The sequence below is a fragment of the Melanerpes formicivorus genome, unplaced genomic scaffold (assembly GCF_026170545.1).
Source record: "Melanerpes formicivorus ecotype bairdi unplaced genomic scaffold, bMelFor1.0.p_v2 SCAF_27, whole genome shotgun sequence".
NCBI classification, from domain to species: domain Eukaryota; kingdom Metazoa; phylum Chordata; class Aves; order Piciformes; family Picidae; genus Melanerpes; species Melanerpes formicivorus.
This window is the reverse complement of record NW_027142379.1, coordinates 8079433-8105694: the sequence shown is the minus strand read 5'-3', so window position 1 is coordinate 8105694 and position 26262 is coordinate 8079433. Positions and strand designations below refer to the sequence as shown.

The following is a 26262-nucleotide window of genomic DNA, read 5'->3' as shown; positions in this document are numbered from 1 at the left end:
ACAAGTTGTTCTCTTCAACTGAAAATACAAACCCTCCCAACAAATAAGGAAGCAGTCTTTCCCCCCTGCAGATAGCTTTAGCAGTAGTAGGCAGAGCTTCCTCTCCCTGCCCTCCTTGTTTCAGTGTAGCGAGCAGCGGTGTCTCTGGACAGGAGTGATGGCAGCCCATTGGCATTTGTCCCTTGGCAATCAGTTGATTGGCATAGGCCTCTCTGCCTTTCAGCCTGCCCTTCTTAGGATCACACTGGATTTCTGACCTGTGAGAACTTTGCTCTGAAGGGACAGCTTGATCCTTAAGCCCATTAGCGACATGGCAGCCCTGGGTGGGGTGATGGTGGGTAGCTCTGGGCATGGGTAGGTGCTAGTTGGAAACTGCCAGCCACATCCTGCCAGGGAGCAGACCTGGCCCCCAGAACTGGGGACTTGGCTCTGAGGATGGCAGTTTCCCTCCAAGAGATGGGATAGAGTGGGGTGGGATGGGATGGGATGGGATGGGATGGGATGGGATAGAATAGAATAGAATAGAATAGAATAGAATAGAATAGAATAGAATAGAATATAATAGAATAGAATAGAATAGAATAGAATAGAATAGAATAGAATAGAATAGAATAGGTTGGAAGAGACCTTTAAAATCATCATGTCCAACCCATCATCCAACACCATCCAATCAACTAAACCATGGCACCAAGCACCCCATCCTGATTTCCAGCCTTCCCTGCAGTGTTGAGAGGAGAGGCAGGTTTTAGCCCCTGCAGAAGTCAGGGACAGAGCCAGGGGCCCAGTGCCAACCCTGCTGGCTTGCTGCTTTGGCCTGGGGTGGCAAATGCCCCTTTCCTAGGTTCCTGAAGGTAGCTGTGGCCATAGAAAGTGCTTGGAAAACTTAATACATCATTTGCAAAGCTGCCCTGAGAGTGAGGCCATCTTACAGAGCCTGTTTAAATTAAAGGAGGAGGGGGGAAAAAAAAGGGTATAAAATGGAAACATTCTCTCACTCCCCCATCTCTTTATCTCTCACTTAAAAGTAAAGGAAGTAGAACATTTTCAAGTGGCTTTGTTTCTGGGGATTAAATGAATTGAAATAAAGCTGCTCCTTCCCTTGATTTTCTGCCCTCAGCCAGGTAGAAAGCTGGCCCATTGAAATATTGACTATCATTTGTCTGAGGCTTGGAATTTTTTTCATCTCTCAATGAAGCACAGATCTTTTCCTCTGTTTTTTTTTTTGGATTACCATCAACCCTCTGTCCTAGCTGCTCCCAGGTAACGCTTCCCCTTTGATATGGCAATGACTTTGTACAGGGGAAGGACCTCTAGCAGAGGAGGAATTGTTTCAAGAATTGATGAAGGGTGAAAAAGAAATTGGCAGAATATCATTTAGAAAAAGGGGAAGGGGGAGAAAGAGGGGGGAGAAGGAAAGACAGCACACCTTGGTGGGCAGACATTAGCTAGGTTAAACTTTATGCACAAGATCAGAATACAAAGGTTTGATACAATATTGAGGGAGTAGTGTCTGATGCTTTGAATGTACCAAAAAGAATTGGGCACCAAAGTTTCTGTCCCAAGCCTTGCTGCTGGTGTGCAGTGCGGCAGGGGGAATAAAAACAGCCCTCTGAGCTTTGACTTCCTATACTTCAAAACTCAGCACTGGTTAGGCCACACCTTGAGTACTGTGTCCAGTTCTGGGCCCTTCAATTTAAGAGGGACATTGAGACTCTTGAATGTGTCCAGAGAAGGGCAATGAGGCTGGGGAGAGGCCTTGAGCACAGCCCTGTGAGGAGAGGCTGAGGGAGCTGGGGTTGCTTAGCCTGGAGAAGAGGAGGCTCAGGGCAGACCTTATTGATGTCTACAACTCCCTGAAGGGAGGTTGTAGCCAGGAGGGGCTTGGTCTCTTCTCCCAGGCACCCAGCACCAGAACAAGAGGACACAGTCTCAAGCTGCACCAGGGGAAGTTTAGGCTTGAGGAGAAAGTTCTTCCCAGAGAGAGTTGTTAGCCATTGGAATGTCCTGCCCTGGGGGTGGTGGAGTCACCATTCCTGGAGGTGTTCAAGAGGGGATTGGACGTGGCACTTGGTGCCATGGTCTAGTCATGAGGTCTGTGTTGATAGGTTGGACTTGATGATCTTTGAGGTCTCTTCCAACCTTGTTGATTCTATGATTCTATTCTGTAGATGAAAGGGGAAGAGAGGTGGTTGTGAAGGCAGGAGAGAGCGCTGCTAACAGGCCAGCTTCAAGCCCTCTTAACAAGGTGCGGTCGCTCTGCCCAGCTCGTCCATTGATTTCCTCCTGCCCTCCCCAGGCCTGGCTGCAGTTAAACCTTGTGTCCTCTACGTGAGGCCGAACCGAATCAGATTGTGCTGTTAGTTGTTCGATCAGATTTTCCCTTCCTGGAGCTCAGAAGGCACGCTTGGGACTTTATAGTAATTGCCTCCCCACGCTGAACTGCTGATACCTTTATTGGATTGGCGTAGGGTTTCAGAGGACTGTGTTTAACATGCAGTGAGCCGCAGCAATGCAAACAGCTCCAGTGTTTAAACAAGCATCCATTAGGCCAGGAAACAAGGCAGTGCCAGCCCATTTGGTGCTCTTTAGAGCTGGCAGCTTAAGGGGAGCGCTGCAGCAGGGCTTTGCTTGAGGGGGGCAGGCTGGGGGGGTGGTGGGGGGGTGTGGTGGTGGTGGTGGGAGAGGCACAAATGCACTGTCAGGAAAACAAGCAAAGCATCTCTGTGGGTTTGTGAGAAATGAGCTGGGGGGGGTAGGGGGGGTGGGGTGGGAAGGGGAACTTGTGGCTGGGGACATGTGCAAAGCTCATTAATATCTCATTATGTTCAAATTGCTGTCTCCCAGCAGATTGGCAGTAATGTGTGATGTGCTGGAGGAAGGGGCTACAGGAGAGGAGCAGGGATATTTTAAGCAGGCTGCTGCTGCTTTTTTTTCCCCTTCCCCCTCCTCCCCCCTTTTTCTTTTCCCCTCTGCATCGAAGAAGCGGAAAAAATAGTGCAGGCAGGGCAGGGTGCCAGCAAAGCACAATGATTTGTGCAGCAGCCCAGCACAGTGCACTTCATCAAACAAGAGCAGTGCTCAGTTGGCCTTATCATAGGAGCCACTAGCATCTTTCAGTGTTTCTAATAAACCTCCTTTATTTTCAGGAGTGCTTAACTCAGCTGTAAAATTTGGCTCGGTGTGGAACTTCCAACGGGCAGGATCTCAGGCCAGGAGTAATTCCCTCCACCCCCAACCGGAGGGACTGGGGAGTGCAGGGGGTACTTCCACGGCTCCCTGCCTTCTCTGAGTTTGTAGATAGGCTGCTGTCAGAAATACTTTTTCTCATGCTTCTGTACTGAAACAGCTTTTGTTTTATCCTGAGCTGGAGCGTTGCAGTCATTAGCTTATCAGCTGATAAGCTGCAGTCATTAGCTTATCAGCTGACATCAGCGCCCTCACTGGCTTCTGCAGGACCACATACATTTTTCTGATAGAATCTTGCCTGCCATGTTCCTGGGAAAACACCCATTCGTTCTAGGGGACAGTTATTCCTTGACTTTCTCTACCTGAACACATAAATCCCCTTAAAAGGCAACTCCCAACAAGGGCTTATCCGAGGGAGAACAACCAGCCAAGGACTTTCCGTCGCAGAGTCTGCTCCCAGTGTTCCCAGTTGCTGAGCTGCATGATTTATCTAGGCAAAGTTGGTCTGTTGAGTAGGCTGGAGGCGTGAGAGGGGCAGAGAGTGTGCTTCTGTGGTGCTCAGCAGCACTGGACTCCAGTGCAGAAGTGTTTTACTGGCATGTCCCAGTGAAACCTTTGGGGGGTTTGCTCTTCTGCAGGCACCTAGGCGTCCTGCTGTTGCATAGGAAAACGGTTTTATTAGTAGGTGCTGTGTTTGAGGAGATGTTTTGTAGCCAAACAGTAAGAAAATCATTCTCCTCCAACTCCCTTTGCGCTACAAAAGCAAAACAATGGTTAAATGAGCTTTGACTCCAATGAAATGCTTGCAAGCCCATAGATCTTCGTTCAGGCTGCACCTTGTGTTTGAACTTTTACTGCCCAGGCTATTTGTTAGGTGTTTATCCATCCCAGTAAACTTTCTTTTCACTTTTATGGAACAATATTGGAGCCCTCCAGTGGCCAAACTAATCATTCTGAGGAGTGGAGTTCAAGTTCTGTCAAGGAGGTTAACTTGTTGCCTTCCTTGTTAAAAAAAAAACCCAAACCATAGCAAACCAATCCCAAGCTAATTTTGTGATCTCTTTGTATCCACAATGTATGTGGAGTTTGAGTCACAGCATCACCTGTGGAAAGGAAAGCTGGAGGGAAGAATTAGTTCCTTTGCATGTCTAGGATCTCCATCTATTTATTCTTCTAGATCATCAGGAATTTAATGAGTTGCTTGTTTAAATCAATTAAATTTAGATTGCTTTTTCTAAGAGGATCCCATAATGCATAGAGAATCATAGAATTGTCAGGGCTGGAAGGGGCCTCAAGGATCAGCCAGTTCCAAGCCCCCTGCCATGGCCAGGGACACCTCACACTACAGCAGGTTGCTCACAGCCACATCCAGCCTGGCCTTAAAAACCTCCAGGGATGAGGCTTCCACCACCTCCCTGGGCAACCTGTGCCAGTGTTTCACCACCCTCATAGGGAAGAATTTCTTCCTAACATCCAATCTGAATCTACCAACTTCTAGTTTTGTCCTGTCACTCCCTGACACCCTAAAAAGTCTCTCCCCAGCTTTCTTGTAGCCCCCTTCACATCCTGGAAGGCCACAATAAGGTCTCCTTGGAGTCTTCTCTCCTCCAGACTGAACAGTCCCACCTCTCTCAGTCTGTCCTCATAGCAGAGGAGCTCCAGCCCTCTGCTCATCTTCATGGCCCTTCTCTGGGCACACTCCAGCACCTCCAGATCTTTCTTGCAATAGTCATGCAACTTCCTCTCATCAGCAGTGGTTAGAATTCCTGGAGCAACTCTGGGCATTGTTTCCTATCATGGTTTGTTTTCTTTATGTGAGTGTGTGAATTGGTGAAGGAGATGAATGCCCAGCTCCAACAGACTTTGTGAGGAGAGTGCTGAAGAAGTGAGTTTTTCTCATGGCTTTTTCACCAGCAGAGCTGGGAAGCCAGCAGTCAGAGGGAGAGGGGCTGATTGCAGAGTATGAATGTGCACTGAGGGGGGAAGCAAGAAGAGGCCTTGTAACTGTCAAGAGGAAGGTTAATGGTCTAGAGCCACTTTGCCTTCTGCAGCCTCATAAGTTATGGGCAAGACTGTGAGATCTCAACTGGGAAACTGACAAGAGAGGGAAAATAGACAGGGCTATGCAAGCTGGAAGCAAAGGTTCCCCAATGTGCCCCAAGCACATCTCATACCCAGCTCCCTGAGGCTTGCCATCATCACAGGGAGCTGCTGCCACTGTTGCTAGCTTGCCACGTGTTTTTCATAAGCTCCTCTGAGGACTGCTACCACACAGATGAGAGTTTCAGGGGTCTGGCAGAGCTGTGGGACGGCAGAAGAGGCAGGAAGCAGTTGTAGCTCTTAGCCCCACTCTGGCAGTTTTAGGCTATGCCTTGAAAATGTTTCACAGATCTTGAGCAGAACAGTAGTAAAATGTAAATAAATCACTTTTGGGTGTAAGAAGGGAAATAAAGAGGTTTCCAAACAATTCCATTGGAGAGATAAGGGACTTCAACTTAAGCTGGTCTGGCAAAGTTAATGTTGGAGGGGGAAATTTCAACCCACCACACCCTCACAAGACAAGAGCACGAAAGCAGCTCCATCCACAGGGACTCCTGCCTGCACGCCTTTAGTAACAGACCTTGGAGTGCAAGCTGGGAATGCCACAGCAGGCAGGCTGTCTGCAGCCCTGCTGTGCTGCAGGGAGCAAGAGGCAAATCTGTGTGGGTTTGTGGTTTAGTTTGAATCCTTGTGGTTTGAACCTCTGCTAGACAGTGGCTGCGTGGAGAGACGGAGCTCCCACGAAGGGCGCTGTGCCCTGCTGTGTTCCCCCCACAGCTCCTCGGGGAGCCCTTCCCTCAGGAGCTCCCTGGCTGGTAACATTTCCAGGCCCTGTGTGGAGGCAACACCCTTGGGTGGTTTATGCTGCTGTACAAAGACGCAGGGAACACTTGAGGGGAAAAGCCTCTGCTCTAGTTTCAGGCATTGCAGTCTTTTCTCATTAGCAGGGAGAGGAGAAGGCTGGCACCACTTTACTGATGAGTCAGGAGAATCATCTGTTTGCAGTGTCAGATGCTTCTAAGATGATTGCTGTGGGTCTGAGTTTGGAGTTTGGCAATACCAGAGAGCTTTGGGGTTGGAAAAAAAAAAGGGGAAAACAATTAAAAAAGGGAATAGTAGTGAGTGATGTCCCCAGACATGCTGAGACCACGATCTGCTGCACACCCAGCAGTCACCACGACCCACAGCATTCAGGGCTGGTTCTTGGCCTCGTGTCTTCCACCTGGCATTGGAGGAAAAAAAAAAGTCAGCCTTGGGCAGCTGTGCATTTTAAAGCTGGGCCCTTAATGTAATTCTGAAATATGCTAATTGCCTGCCTTTTGTTTTCATCTGACAGTTTTGAAAAGCTTGGAAGAGAGAAGGAAAAATAAAAGAGTATTGTAAATAGCCCTAGGAAAAAAACCAACCTCAACCTGCTGCCCCTGTAATTTCCTTTCAAAACAAACTTTCATACTGTGGGAAGCTTTATCAGGCAGCAGATTTGCACCCAGTCCCTATATGCCCCACACCTACAGGATTCCCCATCAGTTCTTAAGCGTGCTTGCTCCCTGTTGAAGTGGTTAGGAAGGTTACTACAACTGTTATTTAAGGAGGAAGAAGTGCTGGCTTACCCCAAAGCTTGTCTGTACTTCCCTGCCTGGGCATTTAATTCTGATTACTCTTCCTTCTCTATGGATTTTGCATAGAAAGTTGTTGTTATGACACTACTTGATCTTGAAAGTCTCTTCCAACCTGGTCTACTCTATTCTACTTCTATTTTACTCTTCTCTCCCTCTCCCTCTCCCTCTCCCTCTCCCTCTCCCTCTCCCTCTCCCTCTCCCTCTCCCTCTCCCTCTCCCTCTCCCTCTCCCTCTCCCTCTCCCTCTGCTTCTCTTCTCCTCTGCTTCTCTTCTCCTCTGCTTCTCTTCTCCTCTGCTTCTCTTCTCCTCTGCTTCTCTTCTATTGGTGGTGGAGTCGCCGTCATTGGAGGTGTTCAGGAGGAGACTTGATGGGGTGCTTGGTGCCATGGGTTAGTTGTTTAGGTGGGTTGGATTGGTTGATGGGTTGGACACGATGATCTTGAAGGTCTCTTCCAACCTGGTCTGGTCTATTCTACTTCTACTTCTACTTCTACTTCTACTCTACTTCTATTCTCTTCTACTTCTAATTCTATTCTATTCTATGCCATGCCATGCCATGCCATGCCATGCCATTCCATTCCACTCCATCTGGAATTTCAACTCTCAGCCCCTCCTGCTCCCTCTCCCCTTATCCTTGCCTCTTTTAAATGCTCCAGAAGTGATTAAGGGTGGAAGTAACTAAGCAAGAACTTGAAGCTGCCCAACCTTGGCACTATAAGAAAGTTCAGACTCTTTCCAAGAGCAAATGTAATATCATAATTACAGGCCAAACTATGAAGATTTCAAGCCTTTTTTTTCCCCCCCCCTTTTCTTTTTAAGAGCTTAGTGGGACAAAACTGAAGCCTTTGGAAGTAAAACTGAGGGAAGGACCTGACCCAGCAGACAGAAATCTTTACTCAACGCAGATGTCAGTAGCAGCAGCATGTAATTAGTGCCCTAATTGTGACTGGGCAAATAATGTTGGTGGCTTGGGGAGGCTCCAGATGCCGGCCAGACTGTGGATGCCTCTCTTTGAGCTAGTTACCAAGGCTGCCTTTAAGGTCTGTGAAAAGAAAAAGATGCTTCTAGAGCATGATTTGTCTCATTCCTATCTCAGCCTGACATAGGGGATATGAATTGCATCCTTAAGCCTGGAATGAATCGACTTGTTCTTCCCTGCAACTTTCTTACAGTGCCTACAGGAGCTCCCAGCCTTTCTGTCCTGTTCACAGCTCCTTCTCTCCCCTTCTTTTTTTACTGAATAAGGAAAGAAAAAGAAGCAAAAGCACTTATTGATCTGAGAAGATAGAAGGTATTTTATATTCCCATTGGCTGTGCAGAGGATTTAGGAGATTTGAGTCCAATTCTAACCCTGCTGCTGACTTCATATACAGCTTTAGGCAAGCTTCTGCTCTGTTTTCTTAAGTGAAATGCAGAGGTTTGGTGTGTGTCTGCATCTGAATGACAGGCACCATTTAATTGCTAAGTGATGGTTTGCAGGGGTGGTTGGTTGAGGCTTCCCCCCCCTCCCCCCCCCCCTTTTCTTTTCTTTTTAGATTCAACCCATCCCTGGTTTTCTGGGAGACCAAAATCCCCATGATTCTGGTAGTAGCCCAAGAGTACTTTATCTTCAGACTAAGAAATTAAGTGTGTCTTAATACTAGGTGGCAGATCACTCCTGGAACAAGAGAAAAAGGTGGGAATGAGAAGCCTTTTAAGAAGGAAAATAAGATTAGTGGAAGCCCATGATATGAATGCACAGCTGGCTTATGGTGCATTTCTGTGGCTTATCTAACAGCAAACTCTAATGCCTTGTGCTCCATACCTCTGAGGGGTTTAGGAAAGAACTGTAGTGTTCTCAGTGCCTCGATCTTACCTACAGCATCTGGCCACAGCAAATGCTTTTGTTGTCTTTGTTGTTGCTTATTTGACAGTGTTAAAGGCCCAAACTAGCTCTCAGTGGTGAATAGGACTTGGAGTCTGGGTTTAATTTGGATGAGCTAATATTGTATGCTCAGTATGCATAGACTGCTGCATGCATTCTGCCCCTGTACTCAGCACTGGTTAGGCCACACCTTGAGTCCTGTGTCCAGTTCTGGGCCCCTCAGTTTAGGAAGGATATTGACTTGCTGGAAGGTGTCCAGAGAAGGGCAACAAAGCTGGGGAGGGGTTTGGAGCACAGCCCTGTGAGGAGAGGCTGAGGGAGCTGGGGTTGCTTAGCCTGGAGAAGAGGAGGCTCAGGGGAGACCTTATTGCTGTCTACAAGTACTGGAAGGAGGCTGTAGCTAGGTGGGGGCTGGTCTTTTCTCCCAGGCAAGCAGCACCATAACAAGAGGACACAGTCTCAAGCTGCACCAGGGGAAGTTTAGGCTGGAGGTGAGGAGAAAGTTCTTCCCAGAAAGAGAGATTGCCCATTGGAATGTGCTGCCTAGGGAGGTGGTGGAGTCACCATCCCCAGAAGTGTTTAAGAGGCGACTGGATGAGGCACTCGGTGCCATGGTTTAGTTGATGTTAGATGGTGTTGGGTGATAGGTTGGGCTTGATGATCTCTGAGGTCTTTTCCAACCTGGCTAATTCTATTCTATTCTATTGGAGCCCATGCTCAATCCAAAGGAAGCACACTGACAGGCAGGGAAGGGCCCACTTGAGCAGTAACCAATCCTGTGAATGATGTGCGGCACATTCCAAAGGCTAATCTCTCTTTCTGTGAAGAATTTCTTCCTAACATGCAGCCTAGACCTCCCCTGGCACAGCTTGAGACTGTGTCCTCTTGTTCTGGTGGTGGTTGCCTGGGAGGAGAGACCAGCCTCCACCTGGCTACAACCTCCCTTCAGGTAGTTGTAGACAGCAATAAGGTCTGAGCCTCCACTTCTCCATGCTAAGCAACCCCAGCTTTATTTCTTGATGTCACAGACATCAACAGAAGGCAGGCTCTAAGCCAGATGATTTTACTGTTACTGCTAGTGTTTGCTCCTGGCACTCACCTTTTTTAGGTGCCTCGTGGCCTATGCCCCAACACTGGGCACACATACCATGCCTGTGCCCACACTGGGCATCATTATGTCCCAGGAAAATGTGGCTTCACCCTGCTAAGGAAGATGCTGGAGGCATTGGGGGAAGTGGCCCACACTGCCCACTGGAAGGGCATGAAAGCCAGGACCAAATAGCATGAGTTGCTTGAGTGGTTTGCATGGCTGTGGTCTTTCCTCAGTGCTCCAGGTGCATGCAGGGAGCAAAGGGATTCACCAGGCTGCAAGGAAGTGCAACCTTCTCAGGCTCTGTTCTCTAGGAGAGCATGAAGCCAGTGCACATATGCAAATCATCTGCACTGTGTATGTGTACTCAGGCTAGCAATGGGGGAGAGGCAGAAGTTTCTCCTAGGCTGGAAACAGCATCTGTAGATTAAATGGGGAAGGTAAGACCTGAGCAAAGGTCAGATGTTGTTTGCTGCATAAACCATTTGTTGTGCTTGGGGTTGCTTAGGGCACTGAAAGTGCAGCATGTGCTTCTAAATGCTGTGCTGAGTGAGAGCCCTGATTTGCCTAAAATCTCTTTTCTTCTTCTTTACACTTCATCAGCAGACTTAAATAGTACATTTGCAGTTCACAGCAGGTCCAGCCTTGGGACTCTGTGGCTCTGATAATTGCTGGGATCTGGGAGACCAGACAGATACTTTTCCATTAGTAGCTGTTGCGTGCCTTTGTGGTACCCAAGGTCAGCTTGAGGTGAAGGTACTGAGGCAACAAAGAAGTAAATTTTGTATGGTTTGCTTGGCCATATTTAGGGGAAAACTGCTATTCAGTGCTGCCTGGCCTTTAGCCCATGGCAAATAGCTCTCAAACTGTGCTCAGAATAATTCAGAACACGTCTGGGACATCCTGCACAATCCTTCAGCTCCCTGAGTCTTTGCAGATCTTCGGTGACCCTGCACTCTTTTTACAGTGCTGGATGTAAGCTGAATTGAAAGCAAAAAGGAATGTAAAGAGCTGTTCCATCAGACTTAGTGCCCATCTCTGAAGAAATTTTGGTCAGAAGGAGTGAACTGATCTGTGGACCTCTAACTCTTAGTGAACTTAAGGGCAGCTCGAAGGCTTAAGCATCTCTCACCACTGGGCTATGGGTTTTGTAAAGGAGTCTGACAAAGCTGCTGCTGCTGCCTGCCTTCTTTTAAAGAGATAGGCTAAAGCAAAGCAAAGCAAGCAGCTCCAGCATTGCTGCTCTTTCCTAGAGATGGGTCAAGCTGATTGTGCTGTTCAAGGAACTGTTTGGATGAATGAAAAAGCCAGATCCATTTCACACATTTCTGACATCCTTGCTATTTCAGGATTTACACTTAGTTGTTTGGTGGTGGGGTGGGCTGGTTTGTTTTTCTGTCGCCTAGCACAATCCTGTTTCCAAACTCATCTGTCCCATGGTTGTTTTTTTTTTGCTTCTCTTCCCCCCCCCCCCCCCCCCCCCCCCCCCCCAAAGATGTGGCTCAGGAGCATAATAGGAATTAGAACTTTGGGGGAAAAAAATGAGTATTCATTCATTAGCATGCATAATGGAATGGAATAGAGTAGAATAGGGTAGAATAGAATAGAATAGAATAGGGTAGAATAGAATAGAATAGAATAGGCCAGGTTGGAAGAGACGTTGAAGATCATCGAGTCCAACCTAGCACCCAACACCATCTAATCAACTAACCCATGGCACCAAGCACCCCATCCAGTCTCTTCCTAAACACCTCCAGTGATGGTGACTCCACCATCTCCCTGGGCAGCCCATTCCAATGGGCAATCTCTCTTTCTATGAAGAACTTCTTCCTAGCATCCAGCCTAAACCTCCCCTGGTGCAGCTTGAGACTCTGCCCTCTCCTTCTGTCACTGGTTGTCTGGGGCTTGAGTGGCTACTGGCTCTCTTTTCCTTCCTTTTGGGATTGTATCAAAGACTATGTTTTGAAAAGCATGAATTAGAGCTTAATTGTGTGGAAGAATCCCTAAAACTATTTCCTCCACATTGATTTGAGGAACTGGAAGATGCTACCCCGTGCAGATTTGGCATACAGAACTGTGCTGACTTTGGCTGGGATAGAGTTAATTTTCTCCACAGTACCTAGTTATGCTTTGGATTGGTGCTGAGAGCAGTGTTGATAACACAGGGGTGTTTTAGTTATTGCTGAGCAGTGCTTACACAGAGTCAAGGCCTTTCCTGCTCCTCACACCACACTACCTCTGAGTAGGCTGGGGGTGCACAAGAAGCTGGGTGGGGACACAGCAGGGACAGCTGACCCCAGCTGACCAGAGGTGCATCCCAATTTGTATGACATCATGCTCAGCATGTAGAGCTGGGAGAAGAAAGAGGAAGGAAAGGACGTTTGGAGTGGTGGCGTTTGTCCTCCTGAGTGCCTGAGGGACGTGCTTCAGCCCTGCTGTGCCGAGTGCTGCACTTTGGCTATGGCAATCCCATGCAGAGCTACAGGCTGTGGTCAGAGTGGCTGAGAGCTCCCAAACAGAGAGGGACCTGGGGGTGCTGATCGACAGCTGCCTGAATATGAGCCAGCAGTGTGCCCAGGTGGCCAGGAGGGCCAATGGCATCTTGGCCTGCATTAGGAATAGTGTGGCCAGCAGGAGCAGGGAGGTCATTGTGCCCCTGTACTCTGCTTTGGTTAGGCCACACCTTGAGTCCTGTGTCCAGTTCTGGGCCCCTCAGTTTAAGAAGGACATTGAGACACTTGAAGGTGTCCAGAGAAGGGCAACAAGGCTGGGGAGAGGCCTTGAGCACAGCCCTGTGAGGAGAGGCTGAGGGAGCTGGGGTTGTTTAGCCTGGAGAAGAGGAGGCTCAGGGGTGACCTCATTGCCCTCTACAACTACCTGAGGGGTTGTTGTGGCTGGGAAGGGGTTGGTCTCTTCTCCCAGGCAGCCAGCACCAGAACAAGGGGACACAGTCTCAAGCTGTGCCAGGGGAGGTTTAGACTCAAGGTGAGGAGGAAGTTCTTCACTGAGCGAGTCATTCGGCATTGGAACACCTGCCTGCCGACCACACGTGGTGAATGAATTCCTTGCTGTGCCTTGCTTGTGTGCATGGCTTTGGCTTTACCTGGTAAACCTTCTGTCTCAACCCCTGAGTGTGCTCAGTTGCCATTTCTCTTCCCTGTCTCACTGCAGGGAGTGAGCCAGTGGCCGTGTGAGGCCCGTTAATGTTAACCCGTGGTGGTAGCCATTTTGACACGAGCTGGTGTTTGTTGGGAGGTAAAACCAGTTGGATGAATGTGGGACAGTCATACTGCCTCTGAGTTCAGCCTTCTGACAGCTTGCTGCTGGTTTGCTAGAGATGGAGCGGAGCAGAATGGAGCAGAGTGGAATGGAGCGGAGTGGAATAGAATAGAATAGAACAGACCAGACCAGGTTGGAAGAGACCTTTGAGATCATTGAGTCCAACCTATCACCCAACACTATCTAATCAACTAAACCATGGCACCAAGCATCCCATCAAGTCTCTCCCTAAACACCTCCAGTGATGGTGACTCCATCACCTCCCCGGGCAGCCCATTCCAACAGCCAATCACTCTCTCTGTGAAGAATTTCTTCCTAACATCCAGTCTGAACCTCCCCTGGTGCAGCTTGAGACTGTGTCCTCTCATACACTGGGATGTATGGATGATAGGTTGGACTTTGGGTGGTAGCTTGGACTTGATGATCTCAAAGGTCTTTTCCAACCTGGTTAATTCTGTATTGTGTATTTGAAAGGGAATAGAAGAGGTTGAATAGAAGCTCATAGTCCATGGAAATCAACAGTGTCATCAGGGGAGTACTGTCATGCCTCCACCATCCATTGCCTCTTCCAGCTCCTTCCCTGGAGTTTCTCCAGGAATATTCTGGAATGTTATGTTGTGCATGTAGATTGTACTGCAGCAGCACTTGGCATGCAGCAGCAAGGCAATTTGCTCGCTCTGAGCATGGGAAGGGCGCTTCCCTTACAGCAGTTAGTCAAGATTTTAGTCTCTTGTTTGTGAAGTCATAAACAGAGTTCATATCCTACCAGGGCCTGAATGATGAAGGGAAGCAGAGGCTGTTTCTGAGAGCTTTGCAGAGCACAATGCTTTCCTGTCCCAAAAGCCCCTTCACCAGACAGGCAAAGGTGCCACTAGAGTACTTCACTAGCTTGCTACGACTTGTGCCCATCCAAAGATGAATCAGGGCAAGATTTTCCCCAGAAGACCATTTCTAGTGTCACATATGGAGTTGTAAGAGCAACTGAGTAGTGAATGAGTAACCACGAGGCACATGCAACACCGCTGGATCTGTTGCTTCGCTGCTTAGTGTAAAACACAAGAGGTTCCTGCCTTTGTTTTCTACCCCTGTTTGCAGGAGTTCTTCAGGAGGTCCAGCTTTAATAATCTGCAGTGTCTGCTTTTTATCACGAGCTTCTCTCCTGTCCACTTACAAAGCAGACTGGGAATGTTTTCAAAGGCTGAAGATTTATCAGCACAACTCCCAGACAAGTCAATTAGAGGCTGCTGACTAAATCCTCGTAACGCGCTTTGAACATGTAGCTCCTGCCGCCTGCAAGGACGCTTGCAGGGGGAGTGTAGCTCAGCTGTGGGTTGTGAGAGACAGGAGGAGGCAAAGCCAGCCCAGCAGCTGAGCTCTCAGACACTTAGCACCTTCATTAAGACTGTTGCACAAAGAGAGGAATGCTGGGCACTCCCCAGGTGATGAGGTTACTGCTTCACCAGGATTTGCCTTGTTGGGCTAAAGCGGGATTCAATTGGATGGACCTGAAGGGGAGGAAGCCACATAGATCATAAACATGGGCAGGAAGGCTGTTTAACAATGAGGACAGCATCTCATCCATGAAATAATTTGTGCTCTAAAGTCCAGTTCAACTCACCAGTAATTTTGTATTGAGAAAATTAATTGCATCTGTTGCCTGTGTCTTACTCAACCACTTCCCCAGGGCTCCTGCACACCAAATCTCCCCAGAAGCACGTCACCTAAATGTCTTTGCATCCAAGCTGAAGTTGGAGTTGTGTAGAGGGAGAGAAAAGTATTTTAAAAGCACCCTGGAGTTGATAGATGAGCCATGCACTGAGGCTTCAGAAGAATCCCACTTTTTCACAGGATCATAGAATCAATAAGGCTGGAAGAGACCTCAAAGATCATCAGGTCCAGCCTGTCACCCAACACCTCATGACTACTAAACCATGGCACCCAGTGCCACGTCCAATCCCCTCTTGAACATCTCCAGGGATGGTGACTCCACCACCTCCCTGGGCAGCACATTCCAATGGCTAACAGCTCTCTCTGTGAAGAACTTCCTCCTCACCTCGAGCCTAAACTTCCCCTGGCACAGCTTGAGATGTTAGGGGTTGGAAGGGACCTCCAGAGATCATCAAGTCCAGGGCCATAAAATCTAGCGCAGGTCTCACAGGAACACATCCAGATGGGTCTTGAAAGTCTCCAGTGCAGGAGACTTCACCCAGCTTGTTCTAGACACACAATTTGAGCAGCATAGTTGATTATTTCCATTTATCTTTAATTACTATGTATTTCTCCACTAATTTTCATGCAGGTTTCTTCACTCCTGCATCCCTCCCTAGCCAGGCATTCTCCACAGCCTTCAGTTCTACAGCAGGAAATGTCTTTCCAGCAGCAATGCAATGGGGTAGTTTAAAAGACTGGACTAAACACCAGTAAAGATATATGTGCTTATCTTTTTCTTTTGGATTGATTGTTTTTCTGGATGAAATTAATGCACACAGAGCTGGAACTCCTCTTATCACACAAGCGAGGGAAGTACAAAACTTCTTCAGTCGGTGAGGAAAATAGATGTGATCAGGAAGAGTCAAGCCATGAATAAAGGTCTCTCTCTGTCTCTACAGAAGTGTGGCTTCTTCCCTTCTCTTGTTCATCCCTTTCTCACAGCTCTGATGGGAGTTCATGCCGGTTCTTGCTGTTCTGGAGATGTTTTAGCACACAGCAGCATCCTTACCCAGCTGACTGAGGGCAGGCAGCCACAGCGTTTGCCTGGTTTGATTTTGCCGGTGCTGTCGCCGTTTTGCTCCCAACCGGTGCCTGTTTTGTTACCCTTCTCCCTGTCCTCCACTTGACCTCCCAGCATGATCCAGTTCCCAGTGGTGGCTGGGATTCTGTCAGCTGTGAGGGCCCCGATGCCCCTGCAGTGCCTGCTTTGCATGCAGCCAGCCAGTGCTCTCTACTGGTGCTGCCTGCTCTTGCTGCAGGCGAGGGCAACCCTTCCTGTCTGACCAGCCCAGCTGACATGCCAGGAAAGCAACTGCTTTCCTCACAGGCAGCTCCTTCAGCTTACCTGGTGCCATGAGCATCTTTTACTACTTAACACTGGTTGGTTTGCTGCTTCTGATTACTGTTTGTAAGAGCAAGGGTGATGACAGAGCTCTTAGCAGCTTGGGTAACAGGCAAAGAGGTTTGACCTCCTTCCTGGGGCAGAGGTTACTGGGTGAGCCTGCAGAGTTGAACAGGTTACTGGGTAGGTTGGCAGATTGAGATTTTTCCCAGCTTCAAACAGATTTCACAATGTGAATTTCCTGCATACTTTGAAACATTGCCCTGGCCAAGGAGAGCTGGGCAGGAAGGAGCACAGCGTGTGCTTCGAGCGAGCAGTCGCGATCCAAAATCAATTCGCTACGTCAGGCTTCATCCTGTGAGCTCGCAGGCGTCAGTGCTGTGCTTTCAGCACTCTGAGGAAGTTCAAGTAGTTGGGGAGCGGTTTGATGCATGAAACACTCATTTATTGGAAGCAGCAGTGTGAAACCCACCTCTGCTTTGCTTGGCCACTTGTCTGACTTCAGCTATTGCTTGGCTCTTGAAGTGCTGTCCTGCGCTCCCCACCATCCCTGCATGACACCTCTGGCAAGTGTCATTGGGAGGCCACCGTGGAGCTGGTGGACTTCAGACACTGGTCACAAGATGTGGTGGTACCTCAGGCAGTGGCACCCTTTGGCACTGTTGACTTTTCAATGACAGTCTTAGAAGTGTTACAGCAGGGAAGGATGTGCAAGGAAGGAGGAATCCTCTCAGATGCTGAAGCTGAATTGCTGACATACAAACGACAATGCTGATGATTCTAGATTGATCTCAGATGAGGTGGGAATAGAATAGAATAGAATAGAATAGAATAGAATAGAATAGAATAGAATAGAATAGAATAGACCCAACTAGAATAGACCAGACCAGGTTGGAAGAGACCTTCAAGATCATCACATCCAACCTATTAACTAATCCAACCCACCTAATCAACTAACCCATGGCACCAAGCACCCCAGCAAGTCTCCTCTTGAACACCTCCAATGATGGTGACTCCACCACCTCCCCAGGCAGCCCATTCCAATGGCCAAGATGGCTATTACATCTTTGCCTTAAAGAGCTGTCACATCATATCCAGTTGCTTAGTGTCACTTCACAGCAACCCTTGGGACACTTGCGAAGTTGTTGATAGAACAAAGGGGCCCAGGATGGTTGGACCTACTTCAAACAGGAGCTCTTGAAGACACAGGAACTGGCTGTGCCCATGTGCCAAAAGGGGAACTGCTGGGGAAGGCGACTGGCCTGGATGGGCAAGCAGCTCTTGAAGGAGTTAAGGGGAAAAAAAGAGGGTGTAATTACCTTTGGAAAGGGGGGAGGCAACTTGTGATACGTTTAAGGATGTTGTTAGATCATGTAGGAGAAAAATTAGAGAGGCAAAAGTCCAGTTAGAACTTAAGCTGGCCACCTATGGGAAAGACAATATATTAATGCTAAAAAGAGGGGCAAGAAGAACCTCCAGCTACAGGCTGGGGCCAGAGTGGCTGGGGAGCAGCCAGGCAGAAAGGGACCTGGGGTTACTGGTTGACTGCAGCTGAACATGAGCCAGCAGTGTGCCCAGGTGGCCAAGAAGGCCAATGGCATCCTGGCCTGCATTAGGAATAGTGTGGCCAGCAGGAGCAGGGAAGTCATTGTGCCCCTGGACTCAGAACTGCTTAGGCCACACCTTGAGTCCTGTGTCCAGTTCTGGGCACCTCAAGAAGGGTAATGAGACAGAGAAGGGCAACAAAGCTGGGGAGGAAAGCATCTGTGACAGTGACCCCAGCTTCCTTGCCTGTGGGTTCACACATCATCCTGCCACCGAGTGGAAGCGGACCTGCCTTAGAATCATGCTGTCTCTACAGGCAAAAAGACAGTTTAGCCTCTTGGCTTTTCCCCCCTCCTCATTTGTTGTGTGTTTTGTTGTTTCAAATCTTTTAGAAAGAGCAATGAGAGGACTGAGGCAGCCCAGGTCACTCCCTGTGCATGGCTGGAGCAGCCACCCACCGGAGGCAGGGTGGAGGATGGGCTGGCGAGTGGCTCGGCTGTTGCTATAACAACAGCACCTCGCTCTCATTTCCTTTGAAAAATGAATTGCTGCTGGTGGGATGAAGCAGAGCAGCTTCTCCCCACAGATGAAAGCCCTGCTGACAGCATCAACACTCTCTTGTTTGTGTATTTGGTCTGCTGTGGCGTTGTCCAAGCAGCTCTGCCCCAAATTTCAGGGCAGGTTCTATCAGACGTGCCGGAGCGTGTCCAGAGAAGGGCCAGGAGGATGAGCAGAGGGCTGGAGCTCCTCTCCTGTGAGGATAGACTTGAGGGAGTTGGGGCTATTCCATCTGGAGAAGAGAAGGCTCCAAGGAGACCTTATTATGGCCTTCCAGTATCTGAAGGGGGCTACAAGAAAGCTGGGGAGGGACTTCTGAGGGTGTCAGGGATTTAGAGGACTGGGGAGAATGGAACAAAACTAGAAATGGGTAGATTCAGATTGGATGTTAGGAAGTTCTTCACCATGAGAGTGGTGAGACACTGGCAGAGGTTGCCCAGGGAGGTGGTGGAAGCCTCATCCCTGGAGGCTTTTAAGGCCAGGCTGGATGTGTCTGTGAGCAACCTGCTGTGGTGTGAGGTGTCCCTGCCCATGGCAGGGGGGTTGGAACTGGCTGATCCTTGAGGTCCCTTCCAACCCTGACAATTCTTTGACTGCTCAGCTCCAGGTGTGTCTGCACACAGAGCCTCTGTCTCCCCATCCATCCCCCACTAAAGATTCATTTAAAAAGTCAGCCTGCCAAAGTCTGACCTTTTCTTGCTTTGCAACTAGAGTTTCTCCAAAGGCACATAAAGAACAGTGAGTCCTGCTTCACTCTCTTCTGCTGTGGGGTAGAAGCTTGCTGTGAATCACAGAATCACCAAGGCTGGGAGAGATCTCAGAGATCATCAAGTCCAGCCTGTCACCACAGACCCCATGACTAAACCATGGCACCAAGTGCCACATCCAATCCCCTCTTGAACACCTCCAGGGATGGTGACTCCACCACCTCCCTGGGACATCTCTCTCAATAACCTCTGACTTGTCATTAAGACCATTTCCCCCCCATTGCTTCTTCATATGAAATTTCTTCATAACTAAAAGCTTGTCAAGTGGGTCCTTTGGTATGATTGTCCTTCCTTTAGACCAGCAGCTGGGCAATGCAAGCCTGGCAAAGGGCCATCAGAAGCTTTGGATGTGTTCTTGCATGTGCATGCTCATTGAACTTGCTATTGGTGCTTGTCACTTGGGTGACTCTTTTTCTGAGCTGGAAGGCAAAGAGGGTTAGGGACTTTGTAGTGAGATGGCTTAGGAGCAGGAATGGGGGATTTCAGCTGTAAATTGTGTGAGTGGCTCATTAGGGACAGCATTTAAATATGCTGGTTCAAGAAGCCATTATATCAACTGTGTTACTGACCACGTGTGCTTGAGGTCAAACTGCTCTTTCTTTTCTTGCTCCAGAGAAAGGGAACTTGGAAGTGACTGTGCTGCTGTACTTGTGAAGTGGTGCAGTTACCACATCCCTATCATCCTTTCCTTGTTTCCAGGGTCTGAACTAAAGATCAGTGAAACAAGCTCAGTGGCTTGGCTGTGGTCTTCTGCCACTCACCAGTGACACCAGTCAAAAAGCAGCAGGGAGCTGGAGTGCTGTGCAGTGGTATTGAGCTTAACACAGGTCTTTAGAGGAGGGAAGAAGCAGAAGTGAGAGCCACAACACAGGCCTCCTTGGGGGATCTGATTTTGATCCTTCACACTAGTCCTGGGTGCTGATTTGCCTTCCACACCACTGGTAACACATGAGACAATTGCCACCCCTGGACAGCTGCCTCTTGCTAGAGCTTGCTGCTGTCATGGCCTGGAGAGATGAAAAGGTGATGCCTCTGCGGTGAGGCTTCCTGCTCTGTAGCCTGGTGTGCTCCTACAGACCATGGCTGCTGCTCTTGACTCTTGGGCTTTCATGGAGAGGCTCCTTCCAGCATCTGTCACCATGCACAGGACCCCATCCCTGGGCACCTGCAGAGCTTATAGTCTCAGGAGCTGCTGCAGTGAGGTGAAGAGAGGAGGTAGCGAGGAGGCTGGAACCATGCTCACAGCCCTCCTGACCCTGCCTTGCCACAGCAAGGTCTGTGGCACAAGGAGAGGAAACCACTGGCCTTTGCTGTTCCCTGGACCCTAGAAACCAGGGGTGAGGAAGGACTGTGACTTGGAGTAAGAACAGCTCCTGTGGAGATGCATGGGCAGTTCCTGCCAAAGGGGCAGAGTAGGAGTGACAGAGGCTGTGGCCACAGATCAGCTGATCTCTGTGTAGCACCACAGAAGCCAAGAAGAGAAGGAATTTCAGCCTGTGGGACACCTTTTGTGCAGGGGGAACAAGCAGCAAAGTCTCTAGTAGGCCTGCCAGCAGGGGCCCACCAGTCACTCAGTCACCTGTTAGTCATTTTCCCACATATCAAAAGCTCTTCTGCTCCAATGCAAATCCAGGAGGACCCCTGGAGTTGCCTTTCTGCTCTGTAATAAAGATCACATCTCTGCAGAGGACCAGCACATAGCTTAGTGTCCCACCTGTGGTCAGCTGGGACTGCAGCAATACATCACCTGGGCCATGTCCTTCAGCATGGTGTACTGAAGCAGCCATGCAAGCCTGAAGGGTGAGTGGAGGGTGCAGCCTCCTCAGCACCACTCCCTCTGAAAGGGGGATGAGATATGGATTTGTCTGCCCATCTCACACATGGGATAACACTCGAACGTGTCCAGAGAAGGGCAACAAGGCTGGGGAGAGGCCTTGAGCACAAGCCCTATGAGGAGAGGCTGAGGGAGCTGGGATTGTTTAGCCTGGAGAAGAGGAGGCTCAGGGGTGACCTCATTGCCCTCTACAACTACCTGAGGGGTGGTTGTGGCCGGGAAGGGGTTGGTCTCTTCTCTCTAGCAACCAGCACCAGAACAAGAGGACACAGTCTCAAGCTGCGCCAGGGGAGGTTTAGACTCGAGGTGAGGAGGAAGTTCTTCACCGAGCGAGTTGTTCGTCATTGGAACAGGTTGCCCAGGGAGGTGGTGGAGTCACCATCCCTGGAGGTGTTCAAGAGGAGATTGGACGTGGCACTTGGTGCCGTGGTCTAGTCATGAGGTCTATGGTGACAGGTTGGACTCGATGATCCTCGAGGTCCTTTCCAACCTTAGTTATACTTTGATACTGTGAAAAGAGGACTAACTCTCTAGGGTGGGAGACATAAATGGGAACTAGATTGTGCGAAGAAAGAAGGTTGAGGACCTCTAGGTTAGGGAAGGGGTGGGAGCTGCATGTCTGGGGCTTTAACACCAGTGAAAAGACTTTAAAAAAAATGATAAAATCTTTCAGTATTTTATCTTCTATTGTTCTGGTATCAAGGATGCAAGTGTGTCCTGAAGGCGTTTGCTAGAGCTGTGACCTCTTTGCTTCCTCCCCTCCCCACTATTGTCTTTTTGCCTTACCCAGAGAGGGATGCTTTTTTTAGCCTGCTACATAAGCAGAGGGTTTGATGTCTGGTGTGATGTAAGAGGCCTGTAGGGTGGTTACAGCGCTCTGCTCTGCTTCTCTTAGTCTGAATTAAAGCTCATATTAATACACTTTCTTTTGTAACATTCTTACATTATCATTTCATTGCTTTCTTGGAGATGTCTCTTGCTGTCATTTGTTAGTTGCTCATGTTTTGATGTGAGCTCCTGGCACACAGGTTATTTCCTTCTTCCTCAAGTGGGTGGTGAATGGTGCCACGTCTGGCTGGCAGCCAGGCACTAGTGCTGTCCCCCAGGGATCAGTGCTGGGCCCCATCCTGTTCAATATCTTCATTGATGATCTGGATGAGGGGATTGAGGCAGTCATCAGCACATTTGCAGATGACACCAAGTTGAGAGCAGATGTTGAGCTGTTGAAAGGTAGAAGGGCTCTGCAGAGGGACCTTGACAGGCTGGACAGATGGGCAGAGTCCAAGGTGATGGCATTCAACAAGTCCAAGTGCCAGGTGCTGCACTTTGGCCAAAACAACCCTATGCAGAGCTACAGGCTGAGGTCAGAGTGGCTGGAGAGCTGCCAGGCAGAGAGGGACCTGGGGGTACTGATTGACAGCTGGCTGAACAAGAGCCAGGCCAAGAAGGCCAATGGCATCCTGGCCTGCATCAAGAATAGTGTGGCCAGCAGGAGCACGGAAGTCATTGTGCCCCTGTACTTGGGCACACCTCTCCAGCCTGTCAATTTAAGACTTCTCACAGTGTCTTAACAATGTTTGAGACTCTTTCCTGAGTCAGGTACCAGAAACTGAATTAGTCAACTTGCTCCATAAAATTCCAGTAGCTTGGAGAGCAGATAGGTTTTGCAGTCCTGCTCTCTTCTTCAGGGGCAGGTTTTTTGGTTGCTTTTATTGTTTGGTTTGTTTGGGTGGGCTTTTTTGGTTGTTGACTTGGTTAGGGTTTTTGTTTGGTTTAGCCTGCCTCCTCAAACTGCTCAAGGCATAAGAATGAAAGGGCCACGAGGATGATCAGAGGGCTGGAGCACCTCTCCTATGAGAACAGACTGAAGGAGTTGGGGCTGTTCAGTCTGCAGAAGAGAAGACTCCGAGGTGACCTAATTGTGGCCTTCCAGTATCTGAAGGGGGCTACAAGAAAGCTGGGGAGGGACTTCTCAGGATCTCAGGTAGTGCTAGGACTAGGGGGAATGGAATGAAGCTGGAGGTGGGGAGATTCAGGCTGGATGTGAGGAGGAAGTTCTTCACCATGAGAGTGGTGAAACCCTGGAATGGGTTGTCCAGGGAGGTGGTTGAGGCCCCGTCCCTGGAGGTGTTTAAGCCCAGGCTGGATGAGGCTCTGGCCAGCCTGCTGTAGTGTGGGGTGTCGCTGCCCATTGGAGGGTGGGTTGGAACTAGATGATCCTTGTGGTCCTTTCCAACCCTGACTGATACTGTGATACTATGATACTATAAACCCAAAAAGCTCCCTAATTGGGTGTTAAAAAGTATTGTCATTCGTTGTCTTGTAACAGATACTCACGAGTGGTGCCTGTCACAAGGCTCATCAGTGGGGTTTTTGGGGGGGGGTTGATTGTATCTGCAGCTGGTTAATTTAGGCTCTCTTTTCTTGTTTTTCTTGAAGCTTCAAGAGACAGTCAAGAGGAAGTTGGAAGGCGCCCGTTCACCTCTCAATGGAGAGCAGCAGAACGGAGTTTGTGACGGGAGCTTTTCTCCCACCAGCAAGAGGATACGGAAGGACGTACCGGGCATCGAGGCCATCAACAGCTTGCCCAATAATTTGCCCTTGCCTGCTGTTTCTCCTCTTCACCAGCTTGACATGAAAGCTCCCCTGCCCCTGCAGAACAGCGGAACTCACGGTAGTGGTCTAGAAGACTTGGGTAAAAACGGTGGAGTTTCGGAGATAAAGCTCCCCGTTAACGGCTGCAGCGAGCTAGAGGATAGTTTTAACATCCTGCAGAGCAAGGAGCTGAAGCAAGAGCCTTTGGATGACCCTAGCTGCATAGACACTTCTGAAACATCTCTTTCAAATCAGAATAAGCTCTTTTCAGACATTAACCTGAACGATCAAGAGTGGCAGGAGCTAATAGATGAACTGGCAAACACCGTCCCGGAAGATGATATACAAGATTTGTTCAATGAAGACTTTGAAGAGAAGAAGGAGCCAGAATATCCCAGGCCTTCCACAGAGGCTCAAGAGAGTGCAAGTGTGAAGAGCGATCCGTCTCATTCTCCCTTCGCTCATGTCCCACTAGGGTCACCCCAGGTGCGGCCATCTTCTTCTGGTCCTCCCTTTTCAAACGTCTCCACCGCCTCCAGCATAGCTTCTGCATCCAGCGCCCCGCCAGCCCCCATCCCAGCCGGCTCACCAGCAAACTGTGTGGTTCAGTCCCCTCAGACTCCCAGCCAGGCCCACACCCCGGGCCAGACGCAGGCACGGGCTGGGAACGGCTATCTTATGAACCCGGCAGCGGCACCGGTGGCAGGGTCGGGGCCTGGGCCTGTGAGTATGCCGAGCGCTGACTTGTCTCCAGCTGAACAGCTCAAGCAGATGGCGGCCCAGCAGCAGCAAAGAGCTAAGCTCATGCAGCAGAAGCAGCAGCAGCAGCATCCAAACCAGCCCTCAAGCTGGTCACCTGTGGGCCCTCCATCTAGTCCGTACGGAGGGCCCTTCAGCGCAGACAAACCAAATAGTCCAATGATGTATCCCCAAGCCTTTAACAACCAAAACCCAATAGTGCCTCCTATGGCAAACAATCCGCAGAAGACCACGATGAATAACTACCTCCCTCAAAACCACCTGAATATGATCAGTCAGCAGCCAAATAACCTGGGCACCAACTCCTTGAGCAAACAGCCCAACATGCTGTCCTACGGCAACACTAAGCCCCTGACCCACTTCAACGCCGAGCTGAGTCAGAGGATGACGCCGCCCATGGCAAATCCCGGCAAGAACCCCATGATGCCCTACATCCAGCAGCAGCAGCAGCAGCAGCAGTCCCAGCAGCCACAGATGCAGGCTCAGATGGCACACCTGAGCGAGGAGCAGAAGCGCATGCTCCTCATGAAGCAGAAAGGGATGATGAACCAGCCCATGGCGTACACGGCGCTCCCTTCCCTCGGTCAGGTAAGCCCAGCGCACGCGAGGAGGCTGATACAAGGGCTTGGTGTCTCTTTGCAAGGTCTCCCTCTCTCTTTTTCTCCTGGAAAGTATGAAATGGCATTGCAGGCTCTCCTTGGACCTTTTGGAACTTGCAAGGCCTCCTCTCTTTGTGTCCTGGAAAGTTATTGCAGACTCTCCTTGGACCTTTCGTGTGGTATTGGAACTTGATCAGCAGCCAGCAGCAGAACAGTCTCAAGCTGTGCAGGGGGAAGTTTAGGCTTGATCTTAGAAAGTTCTTCCCAGAAAGAGAGATTGCCCATTGGAATGGGCTGCCAGGGAGGTGGTGGGGTTGACATCCCTGGAGGTGTTTAAGAAAAGACTGGATGAGGCACTTAGTGCCATGGTCTAGCTCTGGTTAGTCAGGGTTGGGTGATGGGTTGGACTTGGTGATCTTGGAGGTGTGACTTTGAGAAATGACTGAAATGCCATCATGTTAGGCTTCAGAAGTGTGGTTAAACAACAGTTTCTCTGAAGGAGTGCTCACTCCCTGTGCTTCTGCTAATGAGTGCTTGGGGACAGTGGCAAGTTTGGGGTCAAGAGTCACTCCTTTTGGGATGCTTTGTTTCCTTTTGTTTCAGTGGTGCAAGACTTCATGGCTTCAGATCCCAAACCACTGCATGGCTAAGCTTCCATGGTGCAGTTAGCACTGTAGCAAAAGGAGAGGGTGGTTAGCCCCTTCTTTTTGGTGCAGGGATTGAGCCAACTTTAAACAGCAGGTTTGGCATTTTGGCTCAGGGAACAAAGGAAGGACATTCTGGGTGCTGAGTGCATTTAGTTTCCGCTGGAAGAAGTAAGCACAACCAAATGCTTTTAGTGCTGCTGGAACTGTGTGTGGAATGAGGTGGTTTATTCTGAGACTTTCAAGCAGCCTTTAGCAACCTAAAGTGCTTTATTGTTGTGAATCTCTAGAGTTTTCCAGCAGCCATGTTGCCTTGAATGACTTGGCATTGCTTAACCCCTGGAGTGGCAGCTGCCAGTCCTGGGTGGAATTAATTCGGTTTAGGAAAGATGTTGAGTTGCTGGAACGTGTCCAGAGAAGGGCAACAAAGCTGAGGAGGGGTTTGGAGCACAAGCCCTATTGAGGAGAAGCTGAGGGAGCTGGGGTTGCTTAGCCTGGAGAAGAGGAGGCTCAGGGGAGACCTTATCGCTGTCTACAACTCCCTGAAGGGAGGTTGTAGCCAGGAGGGGGTTGGTCTCTTCTCCCAGGCAACCAGAACAAGAAGACACAGTCTCAAGCTGCACCAGGGGAAGTTTAGGCTGGATGTTAGGAAGTTCTTCATAGAAAGATTGGCCATTGGAATGTGCTGCCCAGGGAGGTGGTGGAGTCACCATCCCTGGAGGTGTTTAGGAAGAGCCTGGATGGGGTGCTTGGTGCCATGGTTTAGTTGATGAGATGGTGTTGGATGATAGGTTGGACTCGGTGATCTCAAAGGTCTCTTCCAACCTGGTC

The 26262-nt window shown here is 49.5% G+C and overlaps 1 protein-coding gene across 2 annotated transcripts in view; it reads left to right on the top strand.

The window, feature by feature from the left end:
- The window catches only part of MAML3 (mastermind like transcriptional coactivator 3), a 331229-nt gene that overhangs the window by 185294 nt on the left and 119673 nt on the right, over nucleotides 1-26262 (top strand). For both annotated transcript variants that reach the window (XM_068154021.1, XM_068154020.1), the window contains exon 2: nucleotides 23274-24776. In XM_068154021.1, coding sequence (XP_068010122.1) covers nucleotides 23274-24776 — 1503 coding nt within the window. The remainder of the gene's footprint in view (nucleotides 1-23273; nucleotides 24777-26262) is intronic.